The sequence below is a fragment of the Gracilinanus agilis genome, chromosome 5 (assembly GCF_016433145.1).
Source record: "Gracilinanus agilis isolate LMUSP501 chromosome 5, AgileGrace, whole genome shotgun sequence".
Classification (NCBI taxonomy): domain Eukaryota; kingdom Metazoa; phylum Chordata; class Mammalia; order Didelphimorphia; family Didelphidae; genus Gracilinanus; species Gracilinanus agilis.
The window spans coordinates 59,873,814-59,890,634 of NC_058134.1; the positions used below are offsets into that span (position 1 = coordinate 59,873,814).

At 33.0% G+C, this 16,821-nt stretch overlaps 1 protein-coding gene across 1 annotated transcript in view; it reads left to right on the forward strand.

Moving 5' to 3' along the window:
- The window catches only part of MALRD1 (MAM and LDL receptor class A domain containing 1), an 892,965-nt gene that overhangs the window by 352,729 nt on the left and 523,415 nt on the right, over positions 1–16,821 (forward strand). Inside the window, 2 exon segments of the mRNA XM_044678926.1 lie at positions 407–654; positions 6,997–7,288. Of these exon segments, the coding sequence (XP_044534861.1) occupies positions 407–654; positions 6,997–7,288 (540 nt within the window).

A 16,821-nucleotide genomic window follows, 5' to 3' on the forward strand; every position in this document is an offset into this window, starting at 1 on the left:
ATCCTTTTCCTTATAAGCTGAAGTCATGTATATGTCTTGGTTAGTAAAATATTAACATTTATATCTAAATAAAGTAACAATTATAGCATTTTCAAAAATAAAAACTAATATTTGTTAAATGAAGGTTAATGGTCTTGAAATTATGTTCTTATGTTAACCTTGTGAGGATAATGAATTTTAATTAAACCATAGAATATGTACAACATTTTCTTCAAAAGCCCTAATTATTTTACAATCAATTTCCAATTTATTAGAAACTTAGACACTTTTAAACATTTAAAAATTTTAAACTATTTTAAAACACCTTCAGATATTAGGTTTCTGTTTAATATAGAGGTCACTTTTTTTTTTCAAAAAGATGCTATTTATTTGTTTTTTTTCTTACCTTTATATGGAATTTTTTTAGGTACCTCAATTGGGCGTTGTGATTTCGAATTTGATCTTTGTTTCTGGGAGCAGAGTCAAAAAGATGACTTGGATTGGAATCTAAAAGCTGGCATCACCCCAACAACAGGCACTGAGCCAGTTGCTGATCACACCTTTCAAGATCCATCTGGTCATTACATCTTTATAAAGAGTTTATTTCCTCAGCAGCCAATGAGAGAAGCCCACTTATCTAGCCCAATGATAAGCAGAAGGAGCAAAAACTGCAAGGTATGGAAAAGAAAAGAAAACCATTGGAAAACTTCTGACAAAACCAGCCAAATTCAGCAAACTGAATGAAAGTTCAGTTCCATTCTGAAAAATAAGAAAGGCTGAAATGTATTTACCTTGAAACATTATTGAGTTAGGATGAAGAGTGGAGGTGGAGGAAAAAAGGGACAGAGAATAGAGAAATCTGTTCTATAGTTAGAAGATGTATAGGAGACAAAAGAAATGTATCCCCCTATTTTAGATAGAATGTATACATTTGTAAAAGTAAATGGCATTGAAAAATACTAATTGAAAAACTGGTAAAAACAGCAATGAGATCAGAATAGGGCTGGACTAATTGGAAATTACTCCATGGAGGATGTTGGATTTTTTATGTTTCATTTGAAGCTAGAAGTGGGAATCATCTAGAGTTTTGAAATGGACCCTGAAGGATGGAAAGAATGTAACTAGTTATAATAAGGAAGGAATCTATTTCTGAAGATTAGAGAATAACATAAAAAAGAAAGAGGTGATAATAAACATGAAATATTTGGTAAGTGAAGAAAATAGATGAATAGATTTAATATAAAGGTAAAGAAGAGTAGGGAGATGATTATATAGGGATCATGGATCTAGATTATGGAGAATTTTAAAATTTAGACTAAGAAATGTGGAAAAATTGCTAAAATTCTTTCTAAAATGTATCAGTTTTTTAAGTAAATCTAGTACACTGAAATAACATTGTTTATGATGTTTAATTTTTAAAAATTATGAATGGAATGGAGTTTATTTATGGTTAAGGATTGGACCTTCTCTTCATCATTTTGTATGAATTTTGAATTATAATTCTCACTGTAGAATTTTGTATGACTAGTTATATGTATCTGAATTTAGTTCATTATGGATTGATTTCAAGATAAACTGAATGAACAAATCAACACATTTACTAAGCATACTTATATAATGTTAACTTTGTCTTTCACTCTTCTTCTAAAAGTGAAATGCAAAGGGGAAGGACTTATTCTGATTAAGTCTTCATTGAGATTTCACTATGTTAATTTGCTCTTGACTCAAGGGGGCCAGAAAGGGATATGTTAAACCAAAATGCTTTTTTTTCCAGCTTCAGATTTTTTTGAATGATTCATTTTGGTGAAGATGTTCAAAATCCTAGAATCACTTTAAAGTACTTCATCCAGCCACCTCAGGGAGCTCCAGAATTTTTCAGTCATTTAACAGTGATTAAGCCTATTTTTTGATAGAACAGAGTACTAGATGATGAGCAACTTTATTCTGAAATAAAAATGATGAAGATCGCCATACTTAGATCCATCTCTTAAGGTTACAATTTTCAAATTGTCATGGTATTAGTAATAGATAGAAGCTTTTAGTTTCTGAACATCTTATTTTTTCATATGAAAATACAAGGCACCATTAAATCAATGGCTTATAAATTAAAAAAAAAACTCATCCTGAAATTTTATGATATAAATGCTTTTCTTACATTAACCATTTGTTTTTGTATAGTTACTTTTATGTGGTCTCCACTACTAGATTGTGGGTTCACAAAGGGTTAGAGCAGGGGTCGGCAATGTATGGCTCTCGAGCCATATCTGGCTCTTTCTGCAGGAGCCATAAAGTTCATTTTTTTTCAGGTGCTGTTACAGGAATGCGCACTGTGAGCACTGGACGGCTCTCACGAAATTACATTTTAAAAAATGTGGCGTGTATGGCTCTCATGGCCAAAAAGGTTGCCGACCCCTGGGTTAGAGAGATGATGGACTGAATATACCATCTGAATATACATGTCAGAATTTGTTTTGGTTTCCTATGAATATTTATTATAAGGGTTTTGTTTTTTCTTTTCAGAAGAGAATGATGGTTGGAGGGATAGAAAATAAGTTATTGATAATAGAGCAAAATAAATTAATAAAAAAAGAAAAAACAAGACAACCCAACCTTTCAGGATTTCCTCTAAAACCATAGCAGAACATATCAAAGCCTTCTAAAGGGAACATGTTCTGCTATCGTGGAGTTAAGGTTGGCGTAGTAGTTTCAGAACCTTCTCTGTCTCTCTCTAATCTCCATTTATTATATCTAGATGTATAACTATTATATCACCTATAAAATATCTATTATCTATATGTTCATATGTATCAACATCATCAATATATCCCTCTAGACATGTATGTATACACACTCTTTTATGCATGTATATGTACCCAGAGGTACATAAAATATGATTCATTACTTTTTCCTCACATCATTGTAAATAGAGAAAACAATCAAACTTTATTAAAAAAAAACTCTTGCATTAAAGAAGTTAGTGAAGAAAATTTATTTTTTTTTTGTTAAGGCAGACTAAGGACCATGGCATGTTGTCTGGTAAATAGAGGACTGATTTTGGAGTCAAGAAGAGTTGATTTCATGACTTACCTCTGATATATGCTCTCCATATAATCCAAAGTAAATAACTATCTCTTAATGCTCCAGACATAACTCACTAAGACTATAAATTACAGAGCTATTGACAAAATTCATTGTGGAAGTTTGCTCACTCAAAGTTAGTTTGGTAGAGTAGAGGGTTGTTTTATTAAATGCTTAAAGACCAAGAACACACACACATATCTTCACATATGTTCGTACATACATGTATGTTACTTTAGTTTTGAATTCCAAATTTTGAGTTAAGAAAGACCATGTTCACAACTTTAAGTCCACTTAACATGCATCATATGCCTAATGTGCTTCAGGTATACTGATAGACCCTGGATTTATCCAGAGAAAAATGGAATACTATCTTCCTTCAATGAGCTTACATTGTACTAAAGGAATATGCCATGTACCCAAAAACTTCAACACAGAGATGCTAAACTAAATGAAGTTATTTCAAGACAGAGAGAAGACTCACAACTGAGGGATAGACAGAGATGGCAAATGAGCTGTACTTTGAAGAAGTTATGACATCTACAAAGTGTAATTGAGAAGGAAGCATATTCTAGACATTGGGAACCACTTGTAGGAAAAGTACAGATATAAGAGGAAAACTAATGAAAGGAGAATAACTAAGAGGCGAGCTGAACTAGAAAGGGAATGCATAAAGGGAATTAGCATGAAATAATGGAAGAATCATAATGTGAGAGATATTTGGAAGAAGATTGAAGATTTTTGCAATAAAATGAGATTCACAGATTGCTAGAATTAAGAAAAGATGACTTGATAGCTGCAAATAGTGCCAAAGTTGGCATTCATTTTATTCTTTAGGATTAAAATTCTCTGGAGAATATATATTCATTCATAATTATTAGATAGTAAAGGGTGGAATTGGAGAGAAAGAGATAGTCACAGAATTACCTGGCTATGCCTAGTTAGTTAATCTGAGTTTGTCATGCTTCCCTCATGTCTATGCAAGCTAGCCAAGAGTGGCTGCACCAGACAAAGGCAAAAGGGCTACCGTGCCACTTCTTAGCTAAAGATTTTGTGCAAACTGTTCTACCAGTCAGGTTTCCTGACCAAGAGAGCCAAGAACCTAAAAGCCCAAAAAAAAGACCTTGTCTCTTCCTCAATGCCCTCTCTAATAATGCCACTGACCTCACTCCTCCTGGGTCTCTTTGCTTGGATAGACTTAATCTCAATTCAGGTTAGAGACCAGTCAGAGAGGATAAGAGGCAAGCATTTTTCATCCTCCCAGCAGTATGCATTTGCACCCAATCAAAGGGTGGGATGTTTTCAAACTTTTCTTTCCAAAAGGAAAGAAGGATAGAATTTAGATGAGTTGCACACATTCCAGTGATCTTGAAGCTTAGCCATAGAGTGACTTTTTCCACTACCATAGAATGAGGTTTCAATCTTTTGTGAAGATATGCTAAGGAGCCTCTATGAGTCAGGTAGGTGTACTTAGACCAATGCGTACAATAAATTAATAAGCTTCAGTCTTCTGAGCAATATAGCTTTAAGACATTAATATCTTTGCTAAAGTCACAGCTGGAAATAGAAGAGAAATGTCGGTTTAGTCATTATTAACATGAGGATTGGAATGATTTCTTTTAGAATAGAATTTTCAAAGGCTTTTTTTGATTGATCCACTTCATTGAGGAAATTAGTCTCATTGTCATTACTTCAAGAGCAATGAATCTTCCGTTCCTGCTGCCTGATATTTCATTTAACTTACTTAGTTATTTAAATACTATTCAATCTAAATTCAGCTTGGCATAATGGAAAGAATAGCAGACTTGCAGACAGGAGAGATTTAGAATCAAATGCTGACTGACATTTACTTGCTGTGTGTCTTGGGCACATCACTTACCCTCTCTGATAGTGAGTTTCCTCATCTGTAAAATTAGACTGCTAATATACTTAGATCAAGGGCTTATTGAGATGAGGATAAAAACATGATTTCATAATTCTATTCCATTAGATGGTTGGCTTCTCTCTGTCTCTTTCTCTCTCTCTTTTCCTCCTTTTGCCCTCTCTCTCTTTTTTTTCCTCTCTCTCTCCTTCCCTCTCTCCCTCATTCTCTCTCTTTCCCTCTCTCTTTCCATTCCTATAATTTTAGAATTGATATAACTTACATAAGAATTTCAAAATTTAAATATATTGCTCTTTTTGTGTCTCCTTGAAAGATTCAATCCTTTAAAATATAATTAAAGATTTTTTAAAAATAGTTTTCCTATGAATACCAAGTAAAATAGTATAGATTATTTTAAAAAATTAAAATAAGTAATCATAGAAAAGAGAGAAAACTCTAATTTGATAATTAATGTGACATTATTTTTTCTTTAAAGATTTGTTTAAAGTTTTTACTTAAATAATTCCAATGATTTTTAAAGGATTTTTGGAGTAGCTAAGTAGTGCTTCTACCTCTTTTCCTTTCTAGCCTCAGAACCATAGAACTCACTGTTGTAAACATCTGTGTGAGAATAATAAAGCATGCCTTGAAGAAATGTAGAAAAGTTAATGATGAATAACTTATTGTATGAATATTTATAATGTGTATTGAATATAGAAGAGTAAGTGAAAGGTCAATGCTGGTAATGATTGCTTCTTTCATGTATAAAATATGTTTATCAGGTAAGCAGAGTTACCTGCCAATTCCAAAGAAAAACACCTTTTATGCTTGACCTTGTGCAATGCCCTAAAGCAGCATTTTTACAGAGTTTAAACCTCTTAGTCATCTTGAAATTTCCACTGAGAAAGAACAACTCCTTAAATGGAGTAAAATTTGAAGCATATTTTTTTTATGTGTCCATGTTGTCCTAGAGATTAGCTTACATGGTTCTCAGGAGGAAAGTTCCCATTATCCAGAAAGGGAATATGAAATATTACATATGAAAATTAAGTTCTGTGAGTTTTGCAAGTGGGTGTGATAAAATGGTGCCCCAAATTTGTGCAGGAGAATGGGAAAATGGATAATATCACAGCAATCACATGCTTAATGTATAAGTTGACTCTTCCAAAATCAGAAAATCTTTTACATTGTGCCATTGAGGTAACCAAAGGAAAAATAACTGCCAGTTCTCACTATGACTCTGTTCCATAGTTGTCTGAATATGGGACTAATTAGAAATTATATGTAGTCAAGGAAATTTGGTCCATTTGATTCTGATGCTACCAAAATTGTTAGTTCTGTGCCCTATGAACCTTCAAGGTGACCAACTCTCAGTGGTCAAATTTATTTAAGGACTCCCTTTAATATGTATGTTGTATCATCTGTAAAACACAGAGCTCAAGATTATATTATCTCAAGTACAGCTGGATGGCTCAGAAGATAGAGTATGGCCTGAAGACAGGGTTAAAATCTGGCCTCGGATACTTCCTAGCTGTATGACTCTGGCCAAGTCACTTAACTACAAATGACTAGCCCTTATTATTCTGCTGCTTTGTGACCTATATTTAATATTAATTCTAAGACAAAGGTAGACATTTTTAAAAGCCTATTTTATCTCTTTCAACTTGCAGTCCTTGAGAGACTGTCCATAAGTGGTCAGATGAATTCAATCAATGTAGTACATATCTAGACATCAATCTTGTTCTGATAACCTACCAAGGTATAGAGATAATCTATTTTTACAGAGACTGACAGGTAAATACACACTCTGGTAGGTGCTACCAGGAATGCTGGAATATGAGCTTGCTTTCAATAATTTCTTTTCATAGCAGATATTGGGATTATTAGAGTAATCCGACCTGTGCTAGGTTCTTTGGTATTTGCAACAAAATTTGAAAAGGAAGGAGTGATTAAATGTCCCAACTAGATTTCAGACATTATAAGTAAAAGGGGATGTGTTTGGTATGAAATCACTGAAAATGAGCAAAGGGAATAGAACCATGTTAAGTGCCATTTTGTTGTTGTTTTGTTTTTGATAGATAATTTTCCACTATCACATGTATGGAAAGGGCATTGAAGCACTCACTGTTTCTCAGATATCAGTCACAAATAATAAAAAAGTCCTATTCCATCTTACTGGAGGACAAGGCAATTTTTGGAAGAGGAAAGAATTAATTCTGCACAGTGAGGAGGATTTCCAAGTCATCTTTGAAGGTCGAGTTGGGAAAGGTCATCGGGGACATATTGCACTTGATGACATTGTATTGTCAAAGGGATGTTTCCCGTCTCATCAAACCATTGTCAAGGAATCTATAGTACCACTAATGTCAGGTACATTTTATTTTTATTTTTTCTTGGTTTCCATCTACTTTTATATGTCTTTTAATTTTATTTTTATTTTATTGCAGTAACACATTTACACATAAGTTTTCTAAGGTTACATGATTCATGATCTCTCTCTCCCTTTTTCCCTCCCCACTCCCAGAGTTAACAAGCAATTCCACTTGGTTATACATGTATTATCACTCAAAACCTATTTCCATATTATTCATTTTAGTAAGAGAGTAATCTCATGAAACCCAAACCCCAAATCATATATCCAAATAAACAAGTGCTAAATAATATGTATTTTTTCTGCATTTCTACTCCAACAGTTCTTCCTCTAGATGTGAAGAGCATTCTTTTTCACAAATCCCTCAGAATTGTCCTGGATCATTGTATTGTTATTAGTAACAAAGTCTATCCACACTTAATTGTCCCACAATATTTCAGCTACTGTGTATGATGTCTGCATTGGTTCATGTAGGTTTTTCCAGTACTTTCTGAAATCCTGTTCATCATTTCTTTGAGCACAATAGTATTCCATTACCATCATATACCACAATTTGTTCAGCCATTCCCTGTTTGAGGGACATCCTTTCAGTTTCCAGTTCTTTGCCACCACAAAAAGTGCAGCTTTGAATATTTTTGTACAAAGAAAAGTCCATTCTCAATTGATTTTAACTCTTTGGGATATAAACCTAGTAGTGGTATTGCTGGTCCAAAAGGCATTCATTCTTTTAAATACCTTTGAGCATAGTTCCAAATTGCCTTCCAGAATGGTTGGATCAATTCACAACTTCACCAGTAATTCTTTAGTGTCCCCATTTTGTCACATGCCCTCTGATATTTATTATTTTCATTTACTGTCATATTGCTCAATCTGCTAGGTGTGAGGTGTTGTTTTGATTTGAATTTATCTAATCAAGAGGGATTTAGAGCATATTTATATGATTATTGATAGCTTTGATTTCTTCATCTGAAAACCGCCTATTCATATCCCTTTGACCATTTGTCATTTGGGGAATGGTTTGATTTCTTATAAATTTGACTTCATTCTTTATATATTTGAAAAATTAGACCTTTGTCAGAGAAATTTGTTTAAAAATTTTCCCCCACTTTATTCTTTTCCTTCTAATCTTGGTTGCATTGGTTTTCTTTGTATAAAACCTTTTAAATTTAATATAACCAAAATTATTCATTTTGTCTTGTGGTGTTCTCTATCTTTTGTTTGGTCTTAAATTCTTCCCTTTACTATAGGTCTGTCAGATACTTTTTAAAAGACAATTTGTTGATATATCTTGTTTTGATACTTCATAGTTTGCTCCTATTACTCTTCCCCATTCCTCCCCACCTCCCAGAGCCATTTATATAAGAATTTATTTTTGAAAACGAAAAACAGAAAGAGAAGAAAAATAGCAAAATATATGAATGAATTGAAAAAAAATACACCCAATAGATACGATGTTCCCTGTCTCTGGACCCCTTTCTCTGCCAAGTTTGTTTTTCGTAGTTTTTTAACATTCATTTTCTACTTTATGTGTGCATTTCAATTTCAATTGTAGTTGGTGTGTAGGTTGATTTCTAGGCTCTGCTTTTCTTTTCTTTTACATCAGTTATCATTAAGTATTTTCATGCTTCTTTTTTTAAACCCTAACCTTTTGTCTTAGAATTGGTAATAATTACTCGTTCCCTGGCATAAAAGCAGGAAAGACTAGGCAATTGTGGTTAAGTGACTTGCATAGCATTAGGCCTCACAGTTAAGAAATCTCTGAGGCCAGATTTTAAACTCAGGACTTCTTATCTCTTGGTCTGATTCTTTATCCACTGAGCCACATCCCTACCATGCTTATTTGTCTTCATCATTTTGGTAATTTCTTTGAACATGTTAATATTCCATAACCTTTATATCCTGCAATTTGTTCCACCTTTACCCTATAAATTAGCATTCACCATGTTTCCCATTTGTTGATACCACAAAAATGCATTGCTATATCTATTTGATATACATAGAGCATTTCTTCTTACTTTTGACCTGTTTGGCTATATGTATAGCAATGAAATCTCTGAGTCAAAGGGTATGAATGTTTCAGCAATTTATTTGAATGATTTCATATAGCCTTCCAAAATGTTTGTGATAATTTGCAGCTTCAGCAATAATGAAAAGTCTTCCCACAACCCAGTGTTGACTATTTCTCTCTTTTGTCATCTTTGCCATTTTGTTCCTTGTGAGTTAAAGTCTCAGAGTTGTTTTAATTTGAATTTCCCTTGTTATTGGGTATTTGGAGCAGTTTCTCATAAGGTGGTTGATAGTTTGTAATTTTTTTGAGAATCGTTTGTTCATATCTTTTGACCATTCATTTTATTAGGTAAGATTTTATGTATATGTTCACATATATACATTTATGTATATGTTCATATATATGTGTGTGTATGTATGTGCACATTCAAATCTAAAGATTTTCACCCACAAGTGAGTGCATTAATATTAATTAAATTAGTTAATATATGAATATACCTCATACACACATTTGGAGAAAGTGATGTAGAGAGAGAGGAAGGAAAAGAGCTACCTTTTAGTTATCTATAGTTCTCAGATATCAAACCCTAATTCAAGAAAATTGACCAAAACATTTATGGTTTCTATTCTTATTATAGATACATTATTTTTTGGATTAAAAGCTTTTCTATTCAATATAATGAAAATTATCTATTTTAATCTTTTGTAACTGCCTCTTTTTACTTTTTGGTTAGGGATTTGTTGTTAATTTCTTAATCATTTCCAACTCTTCATGACATTTGGTGGGTTTCTTGGCAAAGATACTGGACTGAGTGTATTTTTAATGATTAATGTTTAAAGCAGAGAAATTTATGAGAAAAGAGATGAGGTCTAGGTATAATGGCACATTCCTGCTATCTGCCTACCAGGAATTCAAAGCCATTTTGGGATGTACAAACCAAGAATCTGCACTGTAATGGCATCAGTATGATAAGCTCCAGGTAAGTGGAGGCTACCAAATTTATTATTTAAGGTGGGAAATCAGATGGGATTGAAAATGGAAAAGTTAAAAAAACCTTGTGATAATCATTAATAGAACTGGGCCTCTGGGTAGCATCTGTAATTCCAACCTAGGCACGATGGGGAGATAAAGTCTTTAAACAACAAAATTAACAAAAGGCAAAAGATGTGAACAGAAAAATTTTGGATGAAGAAATCACAGGTATATATAACCACATTAAAATTACTCTAAATCATTGCCAATTAAAGAAATGAAAATCAAAACAACTCAGATATTATCTCATACTTATTAACTTGACTAAAAAATAATAAAAGGTCAAGAGGATAAATGTTGGAATGGATGTAGAAAAATTGGAACAATAATACAGTGTTGGAGGAACTGTGAACTAATCCAAACATTTTAGGGAGTATTCTGGAATTAGCCTAAAAAGTTAAAAAAATGTTTATACTCTTTGGCCTAGCATTATCACTATTAGATCTTTTCCCTAAAGTAATAAGGTGAAAAGGAAAAGAACATATATATTCAAAAGTATTTGTCTCTTTATGGAGACAAAGAATTAGACACTGAGGGGATGCCCATCAACTGTGGAATGGCTAAACAAGTTGTGGCATATGATTGTAATAGACAACTAGTGAGCTATAAGAAATGATGAGCAAGGTTAATTTAAAAAAAGAATGGAAAGATCAATATGACATAATTAAGAGTGAAATGAATAGAACTTAGAGAATATACAGAAACAAAAATATTGATTTGCATATGTCCACCTCCAGAGAAAGAACTGATAAACAGAAACAAGCAAGACAGTTTTATACACACACACACATAAACACGTGTGTACACACACCTCATTGCTATCTTATAGACCCAATTGAACTTTCCCTTATAATGATTAAGAAGAGTTAATGAAAACCAACCAAAACAGCACTTGTATCTGATAGTACAAGCAAAATTGTGCACTTGTGATCCTCTACCACTCTACCCAGAAGAAGAAGATATTTCTCCTGAGCTATATGGAAGAATTAAGATTGATCATCATATTTAATGAGCCCAGTCACCTTTTAGAATTATTTCCATTTATATTATTTCAGCATTATGTATTTTGTTCTAGTTCTTTCCTATTTGCTCTGTTCATAGTCTTTTGATTTTTCACTGAATACATTACATTGATTATTTCTTATAGTGTGGAAAATGATGCATTCCTATACCACGATTCATTCATTCTCTAAACCATCATCACTCACTTTGCTTTTGGTTTTTATTTTATTTCACTTTTTGCTATATGTACAGAAATGTATTGGAGCGTGCTCTTACAGGCTGCCAGGAGTCAGTTGCAAATTTTTATGCCTCATAAATAGGTAGTCAGTATAAATAAAGCTTTTATTTAGCATTTTGTGGATTGGTTAGGCCATGCAGAACCCAGTTCTGAAACTGGAAAGTAGGAACATCTTCCTCTTTTGGGGAGGGCCTTACCATTTTGGTCCTGAGTTGCTAAAAACCTATCTGGGGTGCTTGACTACTTATATGACTTGAACAAAGTCAGAGTCACCAAATCTATTCCTTCTAAGGAATAAAAAGGATCACTGAGATGTGACACACTTTTATATCCTTTAGACCTCTAGCAACATTATTTAATTTACTGATCTTAGTCTACAGACCTTTAGGTCTTGTTATCTACCCTATTAAATTGTTAAGACTTCTAGAACTTTCCATCTTCTCAGTAGCTAAACTTTTCTTTTGTCTGGTGTTCCCCAATTACAATGTGAGATCTTTGAGAACAGAGGCCATGTCACTTTTTTTCTATTTGTATCTCCATCATTTAACAGAGTATATTCCACATAATAAGTGATTAATCATTCCTTCCTATCATTCATACATCCACATATTCTAATTGAAACAGAAATAGAAAACCCTCAAATAAAGGTTTTCTTTGAGCAAAAGTCATTCAGCAGAGGGGTAGGCAATTCTTTCTTCTTTCATTTCAAAATGTTTGTTTATATTATGTCAAGGCTAGATTCCTAGAGAATACTTTCTCATTTGATAGTCAATGATCCTGCCTTAACTTTGGCAGCTTCCCCTGTTTTATGGTCAATAAATATTACAAGGAATGTTAAACTTTGAAATGTATCAAAGGATATGTAAATTCCCAGATCCTAACCAAAAAAACACCCAAACCAAAATGAAACAAAGCAAAACCAACCCTGATCATCGTTTTCTGCACCATAATGTTCTTTGCTGCAGTTCTTTGGAAAGTTGCTCCCTTTCATTGTCCTTAAGTATTATTATAATGGCTTCTTATGTCATATATGCCATGTGTCGGAATCTATTTGTTAAAGAGCATACTCATATATATTAAGATTCATTTTTATTTTAAGAGAGTCAGATAGGAGAATAGACCTAGTCATGGCCCTGCTGTCAATAGGGAACGGAGTTCAAATCCTGTGACCATGGGCAAGTTATTTAAAGTAAGAGTCTGTGTCTTCTTCTGTCAAATACAGATGATATTTTTAACTGTAGTAACTAACTCCAAAAGTTTTTGTAAGACTTAAATGAGATAATACATTTCAGTGTTTTTGAATATTAAAAAATGCTTTTAAATGTCAATCATTTCCTAAAATTAAAGAGGATTTTATTTATAATGAGTTCATTACATTAAAAACTGGAGCAGGATATTTTTGGATTTGTACAAAAAAATCAACAAGAAGTAATTTCTAAGGCTCTTTGCCCAAAGAACTTACCATGCATCTGTACAGTATAGTGAAATTGAGACTTTGTTTTTATTCTCAGAGCTAACCATATGATAAATAATGATGATATTTGGAGAAGCAGAATAACATAATGCATAGTTGGGCAGAAAGAGAGGGATTGAAGTTAAGGAGATGTGGGATAAGTCCCGTCTAATCAGTCCTATTCTTGCATCTAGCACAATGTAAGACACGTAAATGATTAATAAGTGCTTGCTGATTAATTTTGGAACTATGCACAAGTCACTTAAATTCCTCTTGTCCCAGATAACTCTCTTAATGATAAGTTATAGAAGAATTGTCAATTTATTTGGGGAAGGATATATCCAAAATCTAGATTCTCAAACCAATGAAATAATTGGTTATATTAGTCAACAAACCTTTAATTAAGTGCCTGTGTGTGCTAGACATTGGAAACATAAATGCAAAGAGAGAAGCAATCTGTAGACACAATAATTTTATGTTCTAATGGGAGAAGTAAGTACATATAAAAGTATATAAGAAAAAATGTAAAAATAATAAATGCAAATAAACACAAATTAGTCAAATATTTGATCATTTGGGAGGGAGGGCACTAGTAGTTGAGGGGATCATGAAAAGATTCGTTTAGAAGACATTGTATAGGGGCAGCTGGGTAGCTCAGTGGAGTGAGAGTCAGGCCTAGAGACAGGAGGTACTAGGTTCAAACCCGGCCTCAGCCACTTCCCAGCTGTGTGACCCTGGGCAAGTCACTTGACCCCCATTGCCCACCCTTACCAATCTTCCACCTATGAGACAATGCACTGAAGTACAAGGGTTTAAAAAAAAAAAAAGAAGACATTGTATAAGTAGCAACTTGAAGAAATAGAGGAATGCTATGAAAAAAGATGAGGTTGAAGGATGTAACAAGAATAGGAGAAAGTTAGTGCAAAAGCATGGAGATGAGAGATGAACTGATCCATATGATAAAAACCACAATAATGAATGGATTAATAAACTGTGATGATAATGGGAGCTAAAAAGTAATACTAAATAATGTATGTAGAAGAAAAAATTAGATAAGGGAGAGATCACTTCATGCTGATATGAAAAAATAACTTTATGAAAGAGATAAAATTTGAATTAGATCACGAAGGATTGACGGAATTTAGGCGGTGGGCAGAAAAGCAATAGTAAACACTCTGATCAGATACAAAGAGCAGTGGGAGGTTTGAGGGATAAGGCATGTCAAGAAGAAATTGACTGGACAATTCTATGTAAGGGTCTTGAATGGCAGATTGAGAAATTTGGAATTTTTTATCCTTTAATTAAAAAATAATCCTATAAACAGTTGCAAGGAACGAGTGGAAAATAAATGATGTACCCTTGAGAAAGGGAATAAACTAGAAAGAATGAGCCCAAGAAGCATTTAAAGAAAACATTCCTCCATATTAGGTAATAGGTAAGGTTTTGGAGAGGCAACAGTAGTTCAGTAGTGGAACGAGAGTGGAGAAGACCTGAATTCAATCCCAATCTCACATACTTTCTAGCTGTGTGACCCTGGGAAAGTCACTTAGCCTCTGATTATCTGACAAAATGATGCAATGGATCCATTAGAGAGGAAAATGGAAAATCACTTAGGTATACTTGCCAAGAAAACACCACAGATAGCTCTATCAAAGGAGTCATGAAGAGTTGGACAAGAATGGCTGAACAACTATAAAAAATTGTGAATGGCTGATAAAAATAGTTAATGTCTTTATGTTAACAGAAACGATTCTGAAAACTGAAATAAGTAACTTTGATTAGATATATGCTACTACCTGAGATCATTATAAATTCCACATGCAATTAACTTCAATATATGCATATGTAATTAAGTCAATATTAATATAATGAGGTACTTTTGAATATGATAAAAAGAGCTGACATTTATTCATGCCTTTAAATTTTACAAAATGTTCTACATATATTTTTTCTCATTTGATCTTTAAATTTCCATGGAATTCTATATTTATTATCTTCAATTTACAAAAGCTAAGTCCATGGCTTCTGTGAGGTGGGCACCCCTTCAATTTAGGCAAATTTTAACCCTTTCATTGTCTTATTTTGTCTTTTTCTTCTGTGGCCAGAAAAAAACAAAGCAAAAAGTAAACAATAAATTGTTTTCTATTTATAAATTCTGTCAAAAGACAGGCACTAAATGAAGCATTATTGTATCTTTCTGTACATAATGTAATCCTTTTTTTTTAATTTTTTCTTCTTTTTTTAAACCCTTAACTTCTGTGTATTGACTCCTAGGTGGAAGAGTGGTAAGGGTGGGCAATGGGGGTCAAGTGACTTGCCCAGGGTCACACAGCTAGGAAGTGTCTGAGGCCAGTTTTGAACCTAGGACCTCCTGTCTCTAGGCCTGACTCAATCCACTGAGGTACCCAGCTGCCCCCATAATGTAATCCTTCTAATTGCAAATTCTCAATAATGTTGCTGTCAATATACTTTTTAGACTCTGAAATTAGTGCATAACAAGAAAAAATATTTCCCTAACTTTTTCCAAAATAATTTATCAATTTAATTTTATTTATCTGCAAATTTATAATGTCCTAGACCATGATTGTGTCTCCTACTTCAATAGAAAAAATCTTTGAAGACAATGGAAACATATTTGAGGAACAAGATGATGGATTTTCAATTCTTCTCACTAATTATTTTAAATTATTTTATATTCAGCATGAATATACTCTACTTAATGAAGCATCCTTGATATTCATAGTCTTATTCAAATTATCATCACTATTAAAAAATACAATGTAAGCATTAGTTACCACTTTGTCTGCTTATAATTAAGGTTAGAGAAGCACAAATCATTATGATCCAACTAACATTCTGGATAAAAGAGATAGTAATCCTTGGATTCCATTTAATTTAACAAATAAGTAATCTGTTGAAAGCTTATTACACAATGGGTAGTCTTTTTTCAAAATGATAATTTAAATGATGGAGTTTTGTTGAAAACAACAGAAAATATGTTTCTCAGATTAAGAGTGACAAGGGAGAGGAAATGAGTATTAGTAACCAGATGTGTTTCATGTTCCAATGAACTAAAAAGATCTGGGAGTTAGAACTTTTCTGAAAATGGTATTCGGTTTTCCCACAGTTATATAACTGTGGTGAGATAGTTTAAAATGTTCTAGTTTTGAACTTAAAACATTGTTTACAGAAAAATATATCCTTTCTGTAATTGGGGATTATTTCAATATAAACCATGTATTCCATTCTGTGGGAAAAATGCTCAGGAGCCAGGGTACATGAATCCTATTATTTTGACTGAGTTTCTAGTGTTCCAACCCATGATTGTGTCTCTTGCTACAACAGAAGCAATTTGGGAAGAAAGAAACTTATTTTGAGAATTAGATGATGCATTTTTCAATTCCTCAGATTGTATTTTTATATATTCATCCTAAGTAGACACTGAAACTGAATATTCATAGAAACAGAATTCTAAAATTTGAATTGCTTCCTTGGGTCTTAGTTCAACCTTTACCAAAATTGTAATTCTTCCACAGAAGCACTGACAAATGGTTGGTCATTTAGTCTCTTCTTAAAAAAACAAAACAAAACATTAAAAGCAGGAATTCTCAGTCTTTCAAAGCAGTCTAGTCCATGTTAGAGCAGGTATAATTGGTCAGGAACTGTTGCTTATATTAAGTTCATATATAGCAGTATAATTTATATTCATTGATTTCATTCTTCACCTCTGGAGAGGCACAGATATATCTCTGATACTCCAACATGACAGCATTTAAAATATTTTAAGGCACCTTTTGTA